Source organism: Neovison vison, chromosome 13 (genome assembly GCF_020171115.1).
Source record: "Neovison vison isolate M4711 chromosome 13, ASM_NN_V1, whole genome shotgun sequence".
Classification (NCBI taxonomy): domain Eukaryota; kingdom Metazoa; phylum Chordata; class Mammalia; order Carnivora; family Mustelidae; genus Neogale; species Neogale vison.
In genome coordinates this window covers 60,226,963-60,246,027 of record NC_058103.1, presented here as the reverse complement: position 1 = coordinate 60,246,027, position 19,065 = coordinate 60,226,963, and the positions used below count along the sequence as shown (strand labels likewise).

Sequence of the window (19,065 nt, the reverse complement as noted above, 5' to 3'; positions counted from 1 at the left end):
TTTATATTCGGTGCTGGACTTCGGAAAATATCATTTTCAGAATACTTACTTTGGATTTAATTGAGGAAAGTAACAAATATTTTTGTGTTAACATTTGATTTATTTAAAGTCCTTAACTGCAAATGATCAAGAACATATTCCACGGCTTAAAATTTTCATTTTTGTTATTTAAATCAAAATATTTTAATTACAATCACATTGATAAAATTAACATTTTTAATTTGTAATTTTAACCATCATTTAAAGCAATTTCAACTATAAAGGAAAAAAAAGGAATAAACCATGCAATAAATTAACATTGAGAAAGCAAAGAAGAATAATGAAACCCGTCTGGCTATACTAACACCATGTCCAACTGTGAAAAGTGCATTAACACTGAATGAAACAAGCACACAATGGCAATAATTAAAATGGCCACAATCATTTAGATTTTGGAATTTTGGACCAAATTTTGAAATACCACTCCCTATAACTCATCTCTCCTCCAACATTGTAATATTCCTTTTTTCCTGGAAAAATATTATTTAAATGGTACGGATACATAAAAGCTAATTTTATACATGTTATGTGACCTCAGAATGACATGACAATGGCACTCTGCAAAGCAAGGAGCAGAGTTACTGAAGATGGCAATTCTTCTCAGGGTTGGCTATATGTGGGTGGAGAAGACAAGGAGGAGGGTGTCTTTGTAACTTCTTGGTCAGGCAACTCTTGAAAATGTCCCATGTATATCATTAACCTATTATTTCTACATGTTATGCAAATATATGGAGGATGTCTACATAGTTGAGCATGTGCATAAATAAGTTCGTACATAATATATATGTATTTCATTTTAAGACATTTGCTATCTGAATGTATCAGAAATGGAAGTTGAATAACAAATGGCTCTGATGTTTATAATCAGTTTATGTTTTGCTGCATAACAGCAGTGTTGTCCTTCAAATACTTTTAATAGCCCCTAGTGTCAACTTGTTTCTTCACCCTTTTAGTTCTTATGGTTAAGAGTATTGCCATAGACTTGTAAACTTGTGGAGGGTCAGGTGATGGGGGGAGAGCACAAACAAATATTTTACAAGTCTGATCATCTCTCTTTCTTTTTCTTTCTTTAAATAAACCCTGCACAGACTAGTACGTGTCTGGAGGGAAAGAGGGAAGAAAGGGAAAGGAATAAGGAAGTAGGAGGATTTTATATATACATTTGCAGATTGTTAAACTTTGCAGAAAAAAAATTTGTTGGTTTGGGATTGGTTTTCTCTGTAATAATATACACAAGGCATTTCAAATACAATAACAAAGTAACAGTCCTGCACTGGGGAAAAGATTGTGCACACACACAAAAAATGAAATAAAAATAGCTGGGATTTTATTATGCTGTTGTCGGCTTGGTATGTGTGGTTTTGTTTGCTGTTGATTTTACTCTTTCCCTCTGTCTCTCTCTCTCTCTCTCTCTCTTGCTACCAGCATGGCCATGCCAGACAAACCCCCAGTCCCAGGGAGCTAGGAAGTGTTTAGGACGGGTCTGGAATACACACCTTGGTAGTAGGCCGGCTCCAGGGCTGAGGGCTCGATGGGGCTCCTGGTGGCCACCGACGCGCTGCCGAGGGGCAGGCTGGCGGGCAACGCAGCACCATAGGGCGAGTACTGTAGTGCTTGCTCATATGCCTTGAAGTCCAGCTTGTGCTGCTGCTCCGAGGAGGACATGAGGTTGTTGATGGAGAAAGGGTGGTTGAAAGAGTAATGGGGGTCCCCTTTCAGGTGCAGCTGGGACTCGTGGGGAGCCAGGCCGTGCGCCGGGTGGGAGGGGGGCACAGATACCAGCGCCCCGGGCCCCGAGCTGATCGGGGGCGCAGCCGAGGAGGATGGCGTCTTCAACTCCGAGGCGCCCCCTGTCGCCGTCGCCCCGCTGTGGTCCAGAGTCTGGGGGCTGGCAGCCGGCCCGGGGGCCGGCGCGCCCTCTAGCTGGCCTGCCTTCCCGTGCACGCCCCGATGAAGGGGCGAGTTGGCACTGGGGTTGGCGGCGCTCGAGGGGTCCTTGCGGCTCTCAGGACCGCCCTTGGCGCCGCCGCCGCCACCCCCGCTCCCGCTGCCGCCCCCGGCCCCCGGCTGCTTCTCACACTTGAAGCGCTTCTGGCGGCGCAAGTAACAACCGTTCTCAAACATGTTGCCGGAGTCCGGGTGCAGCGTCCAGTAGGAGCCCTTGCCCGGCTTGTCCGGGGAGCGCGCCACTTTGACGAAGCAGTCGTTGAAGGAGAGCGAGTGCCGGATGGAGTTCTGCCAGCGCTGCTGATTCTGCCGGTAATAGGGGAAGAGGTCCATGATCCACTGGTAGATCTCGCTTAGCGTGAGCATCTTGCTGGGCGCCTGCTGGATGGCCATGGTGATGAGCGAGATGTAGGAATAGGGCGGCTTAGCGTGCGGGTAGCTGCGCTTGAAAGTCTTGGCGTCGCCGCCGCCCCCGGCGCGGCTGCGGCCCAGGTTGGACGGCGCGTACGCCATGGGGCTCATGCACGGGTTCATGGCAGCCGCGTAGGGGCCCAGGCCGTTCATGGAGGCCGCGGGCTGCGCGCCCATGGCGCCCATGCCTCCCGGGCTCAGCGTCGTTCCCATGGCCGTCACGCCCGCCGCCGTCATGCTGTTCATGGCGCCCGCGGAGCCGCCCGGCATGCCAGCCACGGCGCCCGGACTCAAGCCGGCGCCCAGGCCTGTGTTTGCGTAGGACATGTTGAACGAAGCTGGGGTCATGTTGCCGCTCGTGGTCATGGTGTTCATGGTCATGTAGGTGTTCATGGAGTTCATAGAGCCCAGGCCGGAGTTCATGTTGCTGACGGGGACGGAGGAGTAGGCCTGGAGCGGAGACAGCGAGGAAAGAGGCCCCGGAGGGCGGGGTTAGTAGTGGGAGCTGGCGGCCTACCGCCGGGGGCAAAGCCGGAGACATGCGGGGAACATTTCTGCAAAGCGCAGGACCCCCCACCCCGGGCAAACCGTCAGGCGCCCTCCCCAGAAAGAGTAAAGAAATGTCTTGCACAGCAGGGAAAAACTCTTATCGCGGCAGGCCTGAAAGACAAGCGCTCACAGAAAATATGTCCCCAGGAAGATGTGTAATCGCCTTACATGCCAGGCTCAGGGGCTGACTTCTAGGGCCCCTCCATCGCCTTCTGCCTCCACGCCAGTTGGTATTCCAGACTCCACCCCAGACTACCCTCAGCAAAGTCATTTTAGTTAAAAGGAGTTAAACTCCGAAAATAGAATTATTCTCTGACTTTGCTTATTCACCCCACCTTACCGGGTGCGGTGGTGTAGTCCCCCGGGGCGGGCAACAGAACACTAGCTCTGTGCCTAGCTCACCTAAGCCTGCCAGGCCGGGCTGACCACATAGTAGCCTCGGCTATGCAGGGTGGCTGTTAATTAAACTTTTCCTGATAGAACTAATCATTCGTGGCCACATGACCATCCGTTTCTCAACAACTGGCTTTTACCGCCTTAGTTTTCCCCCAAATGGTGACTTTTCGTTATTATGTTTAGAACGAGTGTTTTCCATCTACTTGTAGTAACTGTAATATTAAAAGCGACAGAAACTCAGAAGTTTGGTAAGTCTTGGGAAAAAAAACTAAAAATAGATCGACAAGAAGGGGGGTAGGAGGGAGTGCATAATAATATCAATGCACTACACTTAACTTTAACTTTACTTTACATGTACATCTCTTTAAACCATTCAGGAAGTTGCACTAATTTCGTTATTATTTCCAGCCCCATAACATTTGAAAATTTTGGTGACCCAATTTGTCAAAATGATCCATTTTGTTTTCCCATACTGATATGCTGCCGTGATTATTTCAAAGCTTTGCTTTAAAATCCCCCTTTCAATTTCCAAAATCAAAGTCTACTTATTTTCTCCCAATGCTATTTGTTTCCCAATTCTCAGCTTCAACCTGTAAGAAAGTTCTTTCTATAGGGGACTTCATTAACTAGTGGGTTGAGATGTCTGCATCCGAATTAAGCCTGAGGAAGAGTTCTGAGCTCACTTTTAAATTATCAGTAGAAGAAAACCCTTATCAATAGCAATTTGGGAATGCCATATGTATGTTAAAAACATAGAGTCTGGAAAAATAAAAACATTTCTGATAGTTTAACAAAAATAATGTCTGATTTTTTTCAGCAGTAGGTACAATTTCATTTGAAAAATTAAAAGGTGTACAAATTTAACTAGGCACACTCTGCTATGGTATGCAAATAAATTCAAGCTAAGTTTGTGAATATATAAATACATAAATCTAAAGAAATTAATTACCATCCAAATATTTCCAGATTCTATATTTTTCTGTCCATGTCTTAAAGTATTTCTTTCTTTCTCTCTCTTCCTTTTTTTTTTTTTTTTTGTCGTCCTCTCTCCAAGATTATAGATAATTGTTTTTAGTAATGGTGAAGTTTTGGAGGCTAATTGCCAGCTGTTTCAAGAGAAATACTTTTAGTAGGTGGTGGTCCCGCCTGTACCTGGTTTTTCTCACAATCCCTTTGTGCACATTGTAAAATAAACCACACGAACGTGCCACCAAGGGGACAATGAAGAGAAACAGGTTCTCTGTTCGGGGTGCTGGAGGAAAAGTCAGTTCGCACCAGCGCCACCCAGCGGTTCTAGAGTAAAATGAGCCGACTTCTCCCCAAACAGGGCTTTTAAAGTTTTCTAAAATTTCGGAATCGATTCATTATTAAGACGCTCAACTCAACGGCAGCGCGCTTTCATCTGAAGACATCCGCGAATTCATCCGTGGGAGGAAGAGGCGGCCCTGCTGGAGAACTCTGCCTTTATCCTAGAGTTACCTCCAACTCTTGCCGGCTCGCGCCCGCCAACCCGCGGCACCCCGGGCCTGGTTCCGGCTCCCGCTCTCCGCAGAGAAGAGGCAAGCGCTTTCCAGAGCGGGTGCCTTCAAAGGCCAGAGTTTCCTAAAACCCTCTGGCCCGCTCCAAGCGCCGAACGCCGGGACCCAGCCTCCCCCGCGGGGCAGCGGATCCGTCTCCAAGGCCCGGCCAAGGCCTGTCCGGGAACACCTCGGGTGGACCCGCAGCGATGGCCCGGAGGAGGCGCCCCCAGGCGCCAGCCGCCCACCCGGCCCGGCGCCCGCCTCTCCAGGCCTCCCCCGGCAGGGGCTCCGGGAGGGTCCCGCCTGCTGCCCGCTTCTCACCTCCTGTGTGTCCGCGTAGTAGCTGTTCCAGTCGCTGCTCTCATGCCCTTCCATCTTCACAGTCCCTAACATCCTGGAGCAACCCTGCCCGATGCAACCATCCAGCCCTGTGCTAAGCGACGGGCGGCCGCGCGGCGCAGGGCTGGGGGGCGGGGAGCCGAGCAGCTGCAGTCACCTAAGCGCCCGCGCCAGCCCAACGCCACCCTAGCGAGGAGGAAGCCAGGCGCTGCGGGGCGCGGCGTGCGCGGCGGAGGCGGCGCGGCGGGCGGGGGCAGGCGGCGGCCGCGGAGCGCGGCGCCCGGGAGCGCCTCCGCGGGAAGTGAGCGGGCGGCCTCTGCGAGATGAGTGCAGTTGAGCTGATGTGGATCTTACGTCGCTCGAGTGCCCACCTCCTCGTCCTCTCCCCATTTGTCGGCCGCACAAAGACGCTCGCACCTACAAAGCCCGAGGTGCACCTGCGAGGCGGCCGCCCGCCAGTCCAGCCGCCGCGCCTCCCGCCCAGCCGCGCTGCCGCCGCGCGCCCCCTGCGCCCCCTCCCGCCGAGCCCCCTCCCTCAAACCCGGCCCTCACTTTGTTTGCAAAGCAGCGTAATTGGTTTAAGCCCGGAGCCTGGGGAAGAGGGAAATGGGATGGGGGGGGTAACCCCCTTTGGAAGAGGAAAAAAGAAATATAGGCGGGGCCGGGCAAGCTAACGAGAGTTCTGGATAGGAACGGCTCAGCCGGAGAAGGGCTGGGGGCGGTGGCGTTGGATGCCGGCTCGCGGGGCCGTGCCAGCTAAATAACCCCAGAGTCCCTTCCCAGGGGGACCCACCGTCTTCCGGGGGCCGCCGGCCACAGCCCCATCCCGTGCCTCTCCTGCTCTTGTGCCCGCTTCCAGCTCCCACTGTACTGATTACTGACCCAAAGTTCAACCCCGGGAGACTGGAGAATACAGATGATCCCCCTCCCCCGACTTCAGACTTGAAAAAGGAGAAAGCCCCAATTCTGCCCCTTCACTAGAAACTCGGCCATCTGAGTCAACCTAGCCGAGTGACGTTAGGCCTATCTGGGCTCCTGGCTAGCAGACTGGAGACGCTGCCACGAAACCCGTACCTGCGGCTAAGAGCAGGTGAGTCACAGCACCGTTTTATATCTTTATGACATAACTTTTTTTTTTTTTCCGCCTCGGTCCGCTCTACTTCCCTTGTCATCTGTAGCGATCATAAAGAGGAAGAGGCTGAGAACAGATGTCTGTGTGATAGGGCAGACGCACCCTAGTCGGGCGGTCCTCCTCTATCCAGCTCCTCCTCCTGCCCCCCTTCCGCAGCCCCGGGGACTGAGCTGGAGGCGACCGTCTGGTTTCTGATAGGGAAAGGTCAGGGGGAGGAGACATCTCCCTAAATGCGCGCGTTAACTGGGAGAGCAAGAACACAGGCGCGGGAATGCGTCTGCTCGGCTAGAGAGGTGCCAGGCTGAAGCCAGGGATGGTCTGTGGCGGGGCTTGATCCCATCTTTTACCTGGAGGGGCCAAGCTAGCACCGCAGGCGCTTGCTTGGTTCTTAATGGATCCTGGGCATTGGTGGGAAGTTCTCCCCAAAGCAAAGCCTCTTGGCTTCTGTGAGGTCCTGGGTAGTGAGTGCCCCAAATCACTTTTGTTGGAGAAGGACCAACTAAAGTGATTGATAAGCGCTGAGCTGGTGATAGGTTGTGGGGTAGTGTGAGTTTTCTAAGGATATTTCTGAGTGTATGAATGTGTGTGAGCTTCTAAATGAGTGTGGCCATGTCTGTTTCTAAGTGTGTGGGTGACCATGTGTGTGTCCTACCCTAGGTAGAATCCACTAGTTTTCCTGAAGTAATAACAAAATAAAATCTTTCTAAAATGACTAAAAATCTGCCAAATATTCTTGTTTGGCAAAGTTTTAAGCATGTTATTAATCTCATATTAAGCAATGTGTTTTAACTTGTCTTTAAGATACCTTTTCCCCTCTGTACTTTGTTCTTTTAAATTTTTCTTCCTTGAAATCTGGCAACAGAATCACGTAAAATCCTCGAACCAAACAAATCTCTTAAATCAGCAGGGGAGCCCAAAAGGGTGAAGATGTGCAGTTAAGGAAATAAAAAAGATAAAAGCGTTGGATTACAATTCCCCCCCCCTTTTTTTAAACAAAAGGAGGGGAGAGAAATGTCATATTGTAAGGAATGGAATGAGAGTGAAATTAAATCCACCTGGAACTCAGCAGGCGCCCTCCCCAACTGCAGCCTGCCCCTAGGACTGCAAGTCCCATCAATTTGTGTAAATTTATCTGTAAATGTGTGGATCTGCACAGATTTCTCAGAGCATCCGTCAGAAACTCATTCTTTTGTGCAAAGTTCCCAGCAGCAGCAGGACCTTGGTTCCATTCGTAAAGAACACGGATGCTTAGCTTCCTTGGCCTGTTCAGGGGGACTTTCAGTGCTAATGAGCTTCCTTGTTCCTTCCCGCAGTGATTCTCCAACGCCCTCTTGGCTCTTCAGAAACATGGATGACTAGGGTATTATCCATGGGTAGTGACAACTTAGTAAAAGCTTTTAAGGTACACAAAAAGCCGGCGCCTAAAGGGGGGAGCGCTGTCATTTTATAGGGGGGTCAATTAAAACATCAAATATTCTTTCACTTTTAGTCCACTTCCTAAATCTACTAGAGCGCATCTTAAAAAAAAAAAAAAAAAAAAAAGTCAGCTTAAGAAGAAGGGGAAAAAAAAAAAAAACCCTATAGCGGGATGTCCAAAGTAAAGTTTTTCCAGGGCTTCTTCAAAGCCCAAGACTGGTGGTGAAGAGTGGACTCTGCCAACTTTAGAGCCTTGATCCAGCTTGGGATTTCCTGGGTCGCCGCCCCGCCCGGAATGACTGGGTACACAGCACCTCCCGTGATGTGTGTGGAGAGGAAGGGAGGGCGCCGAATCCTCCCGCAAGCGCCCCCCGGCGAGCACCGTCGGGGGAGTCTGGAACTCCGCACGCCGCCCTTTCCTGAGACTTTAGTTCCCGGAGCTGACTGCCTGAGGGGGAGGAAAGGGACAGCTCGTTTAGCTCCTAGCCTCTCATCTCAGTGACGATGTTCCAAGACCCCTAACACATTTAGGAAGCCAACTCTAGGGTACTCAGACGTCAGCCAGTCATTTCGCAGAGCTTTAAAAGCGAATCATCAGGGTCGTGCCGGGTCTTTGATTTGGAAAATAAACAAGCAAATGAATGACACAAAGCTGCTGTCTCCGGGCTGCTGGCCAGTAGGTAGCCAGGTGACAGGCCTGGTTGCAGCAGTCGACTCGTTGGTTACAAACCTCTTCTCCCAAATAGGCCCTGTCTACGCCATTCAGAAGGCTGAGCTCTGCCTTCCGGGGAACTGGACTTGTCTTCAGCCTCCGGGAGGTTGGGTGGACTCGAGGCTATAGGGACCACGAGGGCAGCCACGTGGCGTCCCCGGGGGCGTCCCGGGCCAAACTCTCCTGGCTAGGACCGGTCTGCGCGAGCTTAGGGCGGCCCAGGTAGAGGGGAGGGCAGGCTCCCCAGGCGGAGGAAGCCGGAGCGGTCAGGGAGGTGATGCGCGCGGGTCGTCCAGGTGGCCTTGGGCGGAGGAAGCGGCTCCGCCCTTCCCGGAAGCTGCGCCTTCTCCGCCTTTGGAGACTTTCGCTCCAGGCGCAGTCTGGCTGTGGCGGCCGGCGGTGCAACATTCGCCGGCCAAACGAGGCCACCTCCTCTTCCCTTTCCCAGTATTACCTGGCTGGGACCCCTTCCGCAGATTTTCGCCGGCGCAAGGGAGAAGCAGAGGGGGACGACGGCTAGAGACAGGTCGCTCCTCAGGCCTCGGGCCCAGGCAGCTGTCTGTGGCGGCGCCGGGGTCTTTGCCGTTTAGCAGGACCGCGGGGTGTGCAGAGAGCAGGACCCGGGGCGTCGGGCCTCTGTAGTGCCCTCTGGAGCCTCTCGAGGACTTCCCTGTGTGGTTCTCCCTAGTCCATCCCCTGTCTCCGCCGGCCTCCCTCCTTCCAGGGGGCTGTGGCCAGGTCTCGACTGTCGCGGGCCCAGCCACTTGGGACAGGGTGGTCCGCGCTCTCCGGTCCCCATCTGCCACCCAGATGAGAAGCTTAAATCCGTCCGCGGGCGAGAATCAGAGGCTAGGAAACTAAGACCTGTTGTCTTTCACGGGGCTCAAAGCGGACCTGGACTGGGACCCAGGTCGGTTTAGGACTGAGGAAGGCCTGGGACGCTGAAAGCAGCTGTTTGCAATTACGAGCGACTGGCCTCCGCTGCCCGAGGTGTGTGTCCGAGCCCGGCAAGAGGCCCAGGCGCCCGCCTTCAGCCTCCCAACCGCCACGCGGGAGGCGCGGCAGCCTAAGACTTGGGGGCGTACCGCTGCCAGGGCGCTGTCGAGGCGCCCGGGGCCAGGAGAGCAGAAACACCGAGCTCCTGTTCCTTCGCGGCCTCTCTTTCTTTCCTTTCCTTTTTTGGTTTTCTCATACCTTCCTTTCTCTGCCCTTCCTTTTATCATTATGTTATTCATCAAGAAATTAATTCAAAACTCTCAAGGCATCCGACCCGCAGTAGGTAGGGGCCCTGGCCCTGGGACCACCTCATCGGCCTCGTCCAGCAGTTTCGTGCGGAGAAATCTCAGGATCCCGGCCGAAGCCTGGTCGGGTGTCTGTACTGGGGGCGGGGGGGGGAATCTATTGAAACATTTTAATCCCAATTCTTTATCTCTGGGTTTGTCCTTTCCCTCACTGCTCCCGGAGCCGCCGCGGGGGTTCTGTGCGGACTGGGGCGCAGGCCTGACTGGCCCGCAGCCGGATGTCGGAGCCGGAGCTGCTCCCTACCCAGCCTTGCCCGTGGGCGAAAAAACCGTCTCTCTGGCCCTGAGCTAGCATTGCCCTGCCAAAATCAACTCGCATTTTCATGTATTCAAATGAGAAAGATTGGGAAGGGCGACCTCTTGGGCAATCACCAGCCTTGAAGGGAATAAGGGTCCCATGGGTACCCGCAAAGAATGGGAACCTCCCTTCCTCAAGGCCTGGGTGGCAGACGTGGCGCCCCTGCCCAGGCCTGGGTTCCCAGGCCGTCGCGCATCTCTAGGCAGCCTGTTCTCCGATTTACGGACAGCTTTATTATTCACTGCTATCACTGCCAGCTCGAGGAAAGTGCCTAGTCCGAGCTAGTCTCTCCTCACCCCTGTGCATCGCTTCAGCGCTGTATCTGCTCAGTGTTGCCCACACTTTCCTCTAGCCGCTTAAGAAGTGCTAGGGTTGGTGTCCTAGAAGACAGACTGGAAATGATGTTCCAAATAAAGAGTTGGAAAATGAGGGAGGAGCATAACAAATTTTCGGTCTGAGAGTGGAGAGGGACTAGAGTGACTGAGGCCCCACTGTTTGCCACAGACTAGACAGGTGCTTTGAGATCCCAGCATTTTCTCCACCCGTTGTTCCAGGACACAAGAGCTGGGAGCCTGAAAGCCTGGGAATTTGACTCTACCCCACCGGCAGAAGCTGGGGCTAATAGGGAGCCAGTGATGGAAACCCAGAGCCTCAGAGAACTCTAGATATCATCTCTCTTCTGGAGGCTGCCATCTTAAACCTAAATCCTTCCCCAGTGGTGAATGAGTATTTAGTTTCTTAGTCCCTGAACTCCAGCTCCCCAATCCACCCATCTCCCCCCCCCCACAGGACCAGGAGCTTTCCCACAGCCCCTCACTTGGCCCTGGTGGTTTAACTTTGGCTATTCAAATGTGATTACCCTCAAATTTACATAGTTTTATTTAACGGATGCATTTGTAACAACAATATAAATCATATCCTACATATGGGGGGGGGTAAGGATGCATTCTAGCCAAGCTTTTTTCATTGTATTGTCTTCCTGATTTTCCCCCTGAAATTTAAAACTGTTCATTGGACTGACAAAAAAACCAGTTTATTGGCATGGCTAGAGAGAGGTTACATTCATTATTTAAAATTAAAATTCGATTGGAAAACACTGGTGAGTGGCTGCTTCTGGACGTCCAGCAGCTATTACAGAGCTAGCATCAGATGAAAGTTTTGTTTTTAAAATAGTGCATTTGTTTGGAGTTGTTTGATTTTCTTGGTCCTATAGGCCACAGAGTAAAACTCACATTGTAGTGAGTTTGTGTCTAAGCAGAAACACTAGGAAGAGGTATCCTTTTTGCATTCCTTTTTGCTGGGATACCAGCAAGATTTGCAGGAGCTTTAACAACTTTCTGAATGCAGTCATCGTGGACGCCTACTGTAAATGGATCAAAGTAAGGAAATTCAACTGCCAACATTAGGCTTTACCTGTGGTGTCCAGCGCAGCTTCCCTACCTAGGTCTTGGTGAGAACATCGCAGGCATCCACCGTCAACTGAGCTCTGCTCTTTTCTTAGGTCCATGTCTTAAATCTACATTCCTACCAGGGTTGTGTTGTTCTGAACAGCATATTCTATTTGTGTCATTTTCTTTTTCTTTCTTTCTTTGTCTCCCCCACAGGACTAGAAGATCTTAGAGGGTGGGGCCCACAGTCCCCACTGCCAGAGCAGAGCACAGTTGACTTTCAATAAAGATTTGTTGACTCAATCAATAAACTAACTGCCCCAATCCAGATGCTGGCCAAGATGGTATCAGGTGGAAAAAGATGCTGGAGCCTAGAAACCTTATCCACTTGACTCCAAAGTCTCCAAGTGAGAGGACCCTAGGGACCCGTCTTAGCCCAGGGAGCTGTTTAATGAATGGACCAACAGAGGAAAGCGTGAATGGATGGACAGATTCTTCTGTCAGAAAGGCCAGGGTCTCGAAGCCCTATAATCCCTGAGCTTCCAGGCCCACTGGGCATGACTCTTATCCTAACAGCGATGCTTGATTTTAACCAAAATCATCCAGGCGACATGACTAAGTCAGAGTGCACTCACCTCATGGATTTCTGGACTTAGGCAGAATCAGCAGCAAAACCCTGCCCCCACCACCATTTGCCTATCTAGGGCAGTCAACGTATGACCAAAGGCAAATATTTCACTTTTGCTGCCTTGTGAAAAGGCAGCAGCAGAGTCTTTCAATAGCAGATATTGATTAAAAAGTTAAAGAACCCCATCAACTTTCCATCAAGCAGAATGTTTCACTAGGAGCTGTAAAGGAAACGTCCGTGTTTGAATAATATGTTTAAATTGGCAAGTAAATGAAGCCGAGCCCACGCAGTGAGAAAGAAAAGCCTTGCAGCAGAGCTGTTAGTCTGGGGTTGTGTGCCTGGGCTAACAAGCACGTGGAGCGGCGTTCCCACCCCAGCGCTGGAGGGCGCCTAGGAAGCGGGCTACCGGTCTGTCCAGGTTTGCGAAGTGAGAGTCCGTCCCATGGGATCCTCCCAGGTGCCAGGCACTCAGCGGGCCTGAGTGGGGGCAGTGCGCTCGAAATTATCAGCCATTTACCTTAATTGCCTCCCTGTCTTTAGGATCTAAACCATTTTATTCCACAGGCTTTCCGTGTGTGATGTATGATTTCCTTAAAGGTCCACCCAACCTCTCAAAACCTGCCGTGTTGTTGCAAGGTATTAACTGGAGACCTCTCAGTGTCAACTTCTCCTCCCGAAGTTTTTATTTGCCATGAAAGCATGCGTGGCAGTCCTTGAGAGAGGGAGCCGGTCTGCCGCCTTTTCTGGGCTGCTGTCACTGGGGAAACTACCTGGCAGCTCAAACCGCAGCTGCATCTGTGACTTTGATGTCGGGTCCCCCTCCCCCCAACCCGCCCTGGGTGGTGTGGGGCTCAGCCGCGCCTGGGAGGCTGCCCTCGGGGGCTGTGCCACAGACTCCTTTCAGACCATGCTCTCTGCCCTTGGCCGCTCCCCACCTGCACCTGGGTCACCGCCTGCAGGGGAGAGGGCCTCAGAGGTCAGGTAGAGCCCCACTCGCCTTGGAGACTTAGGGTACTAGCAGATCCAATGTAGGTTTTTCTTTCAACGCTTTCAGTGATGAAGTTGGTGGCATGGATCCCACTCTCCTCACCCCACTGGCCTCCTCCCCGCCAAAATACCTTCTATTGTGAATCTCTAGACTCCTCTGACCTCTTCGTGACCCTCCTCTCACACCCCGCCAAGAGAAGTGGTTTCAATAAATAAAGCACAGTGCTCGGGTTGAAGGTCAGTTTACACTGGGGCAGAAGCTTCTAAAACTGCTGCAGGTGCTGGAATGGGAATAAACCAGACCATCATCCGAAGAGACGAGAGGCTATGAGGAGATGGGAACCGGGGCTTGCAGTGGGCAGCGGTAGGTGGTCAGGAGCCTGGCGGCGATCCAGTCACAAATTTGTGGTCCAACCATTCGACCTCAAATTCCCTGGGAAACCCAGGCAGATCCTTCAGGCCTCAGTTTCCTCCTTTTCCAAAAGAGCTTGAACTCAATCTGGTTCCAGCAGCGGTCAACTGTAGGAAGGAAGCCTGGAGGGGCTGGAGCCACAGGCCTGATCACCCCCAACCCTGTCCCTCCCACCCCCATCAGCTCCTCCACCCCCCTGCCGTGGGGGGTGGAATCCAGAGGGTGTGAACTTAGGAAGGTAACTGCTAGGGTGATGGGCATGAGGGGGTGGCTCAGCTCTGGGAGTGGCAAAGCGTCTTTTCCTGAGGGGCCCAGGGCGCTGAGAGAACAAGCCCCAGAAAGAGTTCCCTCCCTTTTGCTCTGGTTTTGTGTTCTATGTGTTTCAGGGTAACTTTTGGGCAAAAACCTTTCCATTATTCACTTCGCAGCATCTCCAAAAACAGCAATCCATAGGAGAAAGCAGCGAGCGTCTTGCAATTCCTAAGCCCAGGCAAAGCCACCTAGGCTAGGAGGCTGCACAATGTTCTGCTCACGCCTCTGGGCAGGGCTGCTGCCTTAGAGGCTAAGGGTCTCTGAGACTGTCTCTCTTTTTACCCAAATAAGCTCCAGCCTGGCTTGTTTGTTAACAGGGACTGTAGTGTTTGTGCTTAGGAGCAAGGGATTTGGAATGAGATCTGGATTTCATTCTGTTCTCTGCGGGACACTTGTTCTTTCTGAGCCTCCATTGTCTCAACTGTAAAATGGGCTTATTAGTTCCTATCTCATACCATTTGAGTACAGAGTAAGTGTACTGACTTGTAACAAGTACAAAGAGCCTTCGCAGAGCTCTAGGAGCCCAGGCGGTGCTGGGTGCTGAACACTTAGTGGCAAGTAATGCGACCCTTAGATCTAGGCGCGCTCACCCCTTCCCCTTAGAGGTCTTTTGCTGGTGATCACCTGCCTAGCTCCCTAGACCTTGTAGTCCCTCCCGCTACAGTTGGGAGAAGGGGGGGGAGCTTCTTTGGGGAGAATGAATGCCTGGCAGTTCTCAAGGGCTGCTTCTCATCTTCCATGGGGACCCTGCCTAGAATCCCCTCCTAATCTCCTCAACCTGGGGGGCCGCTTTCTAGGGAGTGGCTGATGGTAGAGGTCGGGCCTCAGAAGCTAGTGTGTGATTCTCAAGGGTCCCCAAGATGGTAGGCTTGCACACTGCCCTGGCTATGGCAACCTCAGTCAAGACCCAGGCCTGGATCCAGCAGGCTGCTCAGTTGGAAGATGAAGGGAGTGAGTCTGGCCTTCTGGGAGGTCATTCTGTCCTCAGCATCTGAACTTGGGGGGCATGGAGAGAAGACAGGACACTTGATTCACTTAGATATTTTCTTCCTTCTCCCTTGGACCTCCTTTGCCACTTCCTCTCTTATGGACAGAATTAGAAGAAGAAACCACTTAGGGTCAGTTGGAGGATTATCACTTAGGACATTTCCTAAAATACTCAAAACCCAAGATAACATTACAGCAAGGAAAGTTCCATCCAATTTTTAAAGAACTATTTGACATAGATGCCCTTAAAAGGGGGGGAATTCCTGGGAATTTAACTAAAATCAACCAAACATGCTGGGCTTACCATGGGTCCTTCAAATATTAAAGACTCTGAATATTACCTTGCATGTGCAAGAAAACTTGGCGGCATGCCAAGTCTTCATTAAGAAAAAAAAAAACCAGTATTATATATGAAAAGACCAAATCACAAAAGACTTTTGCCAGATACAGGTCCATTTGCTGAAGTGAAGATTCATGAGTTGCTCAATTTCTCCTGCTAATGGGGCTTAGAAGAACTGGAGTTTCAGGGTGGATCCCTGGGACTCACATGAACAACAACCCACATTTCAGACAGGGCTTAGATGGGTTAAGAAGGTCCTGAGGACAAGGCTCTAATAAGTTTTTGAATTCCGTTTCATTTAGTAATCAGAACCGACTGGATAGAATAAAATATTTCCTTTACGGGAGAACATAAAAATCACACATCTTCAAAGCTGATTAATTTTTTTTTTTGATTGGTCGGTGGGGAGGTGCATTCAGGGGAAGTGGGCTGGTACACAGAAATCTCAGGCTGCGAGCAGTTTCTGGCTAAATGCAGCTTCTGTTTTTACAGCTTACTCAGGGAGAGCTGTTAGTTTTTCTAAGCTTAAACCAGGCATTGGTTCTCTAAGCTCAATGTTTAGGCTACAAAGCACATCCAACAGTCTTACATACCTACCTTTAGAAAAGGAATGGTTTTGACCTCAAACTCAGCAAAGTCTCTAGTGCATTACCATACTTGGAGAACACCTAAGCAAAACCCTTTGGAAGTGTAAAGGGTAACTGGAATGCTAAATACCAGCCACTGTGTCCTAGAAAAATAAATCCTTAATTCTCAGCCAGGTCCACCTGCTTTGGTCCAGGCTTATTAGTGTTATTTGTATCTTCTTTTCAAATGGATAGTTTTACTCACAGAGTTTTCTTTCTCCTCAGTGCTTGCTATTTTTATCTTACCTTAAAAACCCTGAGATCAGGCCTGGCTTTTTGAGGCACCCCAGGGAAGGGTGATGGGTACCTTCCCAAAGGTCCCTTTCTGAACTCCATAAGCTCAGATGTTAGAATCAAGTCAGAGTTTAGGGTCAGGAGGGAGGCCTAACGTATGTTAAGTAGATCACCTAGGGGTAAGATGGCTGAGCAGGGTGTTAGGAGAAGGCTGAGGGTAAGCGATGCCAGGGGGGGACCTTAAGGCAGGAGAAGCTGTTTTAGGATGTTAGTGTCTGTGGATTCAAGCAGTACAGGCAACTTTGGGTAATAGACTTTTCTGGTTATTCTCTGTTTTTCTCTCTAGCCCCCTCTTCTTTCTACTCAATTCTCTGCCTCTGTTCTCTGCACATATCGTCCAGTTTTCCTTGCCTTTGGGCTTTCAGTTGGGTTTGGGCAATGTCCGGGCAATGGTGCTGCAGGGATGAAGGATATCTAGCAAATGACATCTAGCAAAATGGCAGCAGAAATCTATGAGTGGGAGCGCCTGCATTGCTCGTCATTAAGCGTCTGCCTTCAGCTCAGGTCATGATCCCAGGGTCCTGGGTTCGAGCCCTGCATCAGGCTGCCTGCTAGGCCTCCTCTCTCACTGTGTTTCTCTCTGTCAAATAAATAATATTTTTAAAAACAAACAAACAAACAAAGAAATCTATGAGTGACCTTATTTCTTCAGTTCCATGCAGGAGCTCTATTACTAACCTTGTAATTTGATTGGCAAAAAATATATAGCATTATTTTAATTTGCATTTCTGAGATTACTACTGAAGTTGAATGTTTTTATATTTCTACTGGACATAAACATTTCTTCTTTTGGGAACTGCCTTTCCACACCTCAATTAACCAACCAAAATTTTGAGTGTTTCTTTGTTTTTCATTTAAAGAATATTAATCCCATGTTTGTCATAAATATTGCGAGTTTTCCACCAGGTTTTCATTTGCATTATAATTCTGCTTATTTTTCAACACATAGATACTTTAAAAAAAATCCATCAATATTTTAACAAGAGTTCCTGCCTTTTAAGGTTTAATGTTTATAAGTCTTATCTATACCTGATACTCTTATGTATAACAAAATCTTGCATCCAGTTGGAATTTATTTTAGTGCATAAAATAAAGTCAAGTTATACATTTAATTATTATTTTCCAAAAAGACCTTTGGAAGGGTCCTAATTATGAAGAGGCTTGCATTCTCTTTGGAGAACTTTGGAATTTGTTTTATGAGGGTATTTTGAGGGTGTGGAAGTTGAATTTTTGGGTATTCCTTTACTTGCTATGCAGTGAACCCAATAGAAGGCTCCAAAACTAGAGGACAAGAGGACTAGTAGGTGGTAGTTTAAGAGTGACAAAAACTTAGGTGAAATCATAGTGTTTCAATGATTGAGTAATTTTATGCCCTTTTCTATAAAACAGAACCTAGAGTATTAACATTTTCATACAGAAGCATTACAATATCAACAATGAATTTAAAATATCTTTAGATCACTAAGTATTCTTTCTCTTCTTCCTTTTTCTTTCTCTCTTTCCTTCTTCCCCCTCTCCTCCCCCTCCTCCCTCTCCCTCTTCCCTCCTCTATCCTCCCTCTTTCTCTTCTTCTCTCCCTTCCTCCCTTCTTCCTTCTCTCTCTCTGTTTTTCTCTCTCTTTCTTTTATTTAGACCTACAGTTCCTAACACAGAACTGATTATTAGCTAGGAGATCAAAGGTAAATCCTTGATCTCTTTGAACATCAGTAAGTTACCTATAAAATGAAGCTAATAGTATCTAGCTCATGGATTGTATTATCTTATGGTATCAATATCTAAATACTTGTTACCATTTTGTATTATAAAAGCATTAATGAACAATGTTTATTTACCATATAAATTGCTTCCTGACCATAACATGTTTCAGAGCTACATTAGTTTAAAATTTTTTCTATTTTAGGAATATGGCCTATATATTATTTTTATGCAGCATCCAGGATGGTACCAAGAACAATTCACACTAAGCATTTTAGTTATTTGCTTATTATTATTATTATTTTAAAAGATTTTATTTATTTGATAGAGAGAAATCACAAGCAGGCAGAGAGGCAGGCAGAGAGAGAGAGGGAAGTGGTTCCCTGTGGAGCAGAGAGCCCGACGCGGGGCTCAATCCCAGGACCCTGGGATCATGACCTGAGCCGAAGGCAGAGGCTTTAACCCACTGAGCCACCCAGGCGCCCCTGCTTATTATTTTAATTAGCAAAGGAAAATGATGCACTTATTGTCTGGAGGGGTTACTTCCACACTTAGGGCAAAGCTGCCCTCAAGGAGTAGCCACAGTGGTACATGATGTGGGTGTAGTGAAACCGCAGGGACAGCAGATCTTTCTCTGTAAAATGCTGCTCGTCTTGTGGACACTCAACAACCATTTAAAACTCATTATGTTGGGGAGTAAAGCAACAAAACTTTGAGGTAAGATTATTATCTCCATTTTACAGAAGAGGTTGCAGAATCCCAGGGAGCAAAGCGACTGGCACAGTTGGCAAAATTCGGTATCCTTACCGGGCTCTGTGTCTGGAGAGTGGGAGCTGCCTGAGGGAGGCCTAAGAATTTCTGAGTGCATCCTTCTGCAAACTGGGCTGCTTTGAGGCCCAGCACCAAGGAATTGTGTTGCAGAGCATGCTTCTATTTTGAATTTCTGGGAAGCATCAGTCTCAGGGGTGGCTTCCAGAAGATTTTACCTGCCACTTCCGTGATCTCGTCTATTAGTTGCCTGAGTATTTGGAAAGGGAGAGATTGGTAGAAAGTAGAGCAATATAAAATCAACACTTGGGGGCCATTGAATGCCAGGCACTTAGCAAAACACCTTCATTTACATGATGGCATTTAATTGGATTTTCTTTTGGTTTTTAAAATAATAGTGAAATATAACACAGAAAAATAAACAAAATAGAAAACAGGGGTTTATCACAAAAAGAAAAGTCAAACAACCATCACCAAGGTTAAAATGCAGAATAGTGCTACTATCCCAGGGTTCTTCCTTGCTGTGTCCACCAATCACCATCTCCACTCCCAAAATGACTACTATTTT

At 49.3% G+C, this 19,065-nt stretch overlaps 1 protein-coding gene across 3 annotated transcripts; it reads right to left on the bottom strand.

Annotated features, from left to right (window-relative positions):
* Positions 1–206: 206 nt before the first annotated feature.
* FOXA1 (forkhead box A1) lies at positions 207–6,055 on the bottom strand. Of its 3 annotated transcripts, none has more exons than XM_044230512.1 (2): positions 5,995–6,055; positions 207–2,847 (listed from the first exon to the last, which is right to left on the bottom strand). In XM_044230512.1, exon 2 carries the CDS (start codon positions 2,818–2,820, stop codon positions 1,501–1,503), a length of 1,320 nt encoding a protein of 439 aa, XP_044086447.1. In that variant the 5' UTR covers positions 2,821–2,847; positions 5,995–6,055; the 3' UTR covers positions 207–1,500. The 3 variants fall into 3 exon arrangements, with proteins under 3 accessions (XP_044086447.1, XP_044086444.1, XP_044086445.1); XM_044230509.1 differs by lacking the exon at positions 5,995–6,055 and adding an exon at positions 5,184–5,403; XM_044230510.1 differs by lacking the exon at positions 5,995–6,055 and adding an exon at positions 3,115–4,336.
* Positions 6,056–19,065: the final 13,010 nt, after the last annotated feature.

Coding starts and splice junctions, on each gene's coding strand:
- FOXA1 (XM_044230509.1), bottom strand. CDS start 5,255: ATGTTAGGGACTGTGAAGATGGAAGGGCATGAGAGCAGCGACTGGAAC. Junction 2,848..5,183: donor ACTACGCGGACACACAGGAG/GTGAGAAGCGGG, acceptor TCTCCGCTCCAG/GCCTACTCCTCCGTCCCCGT.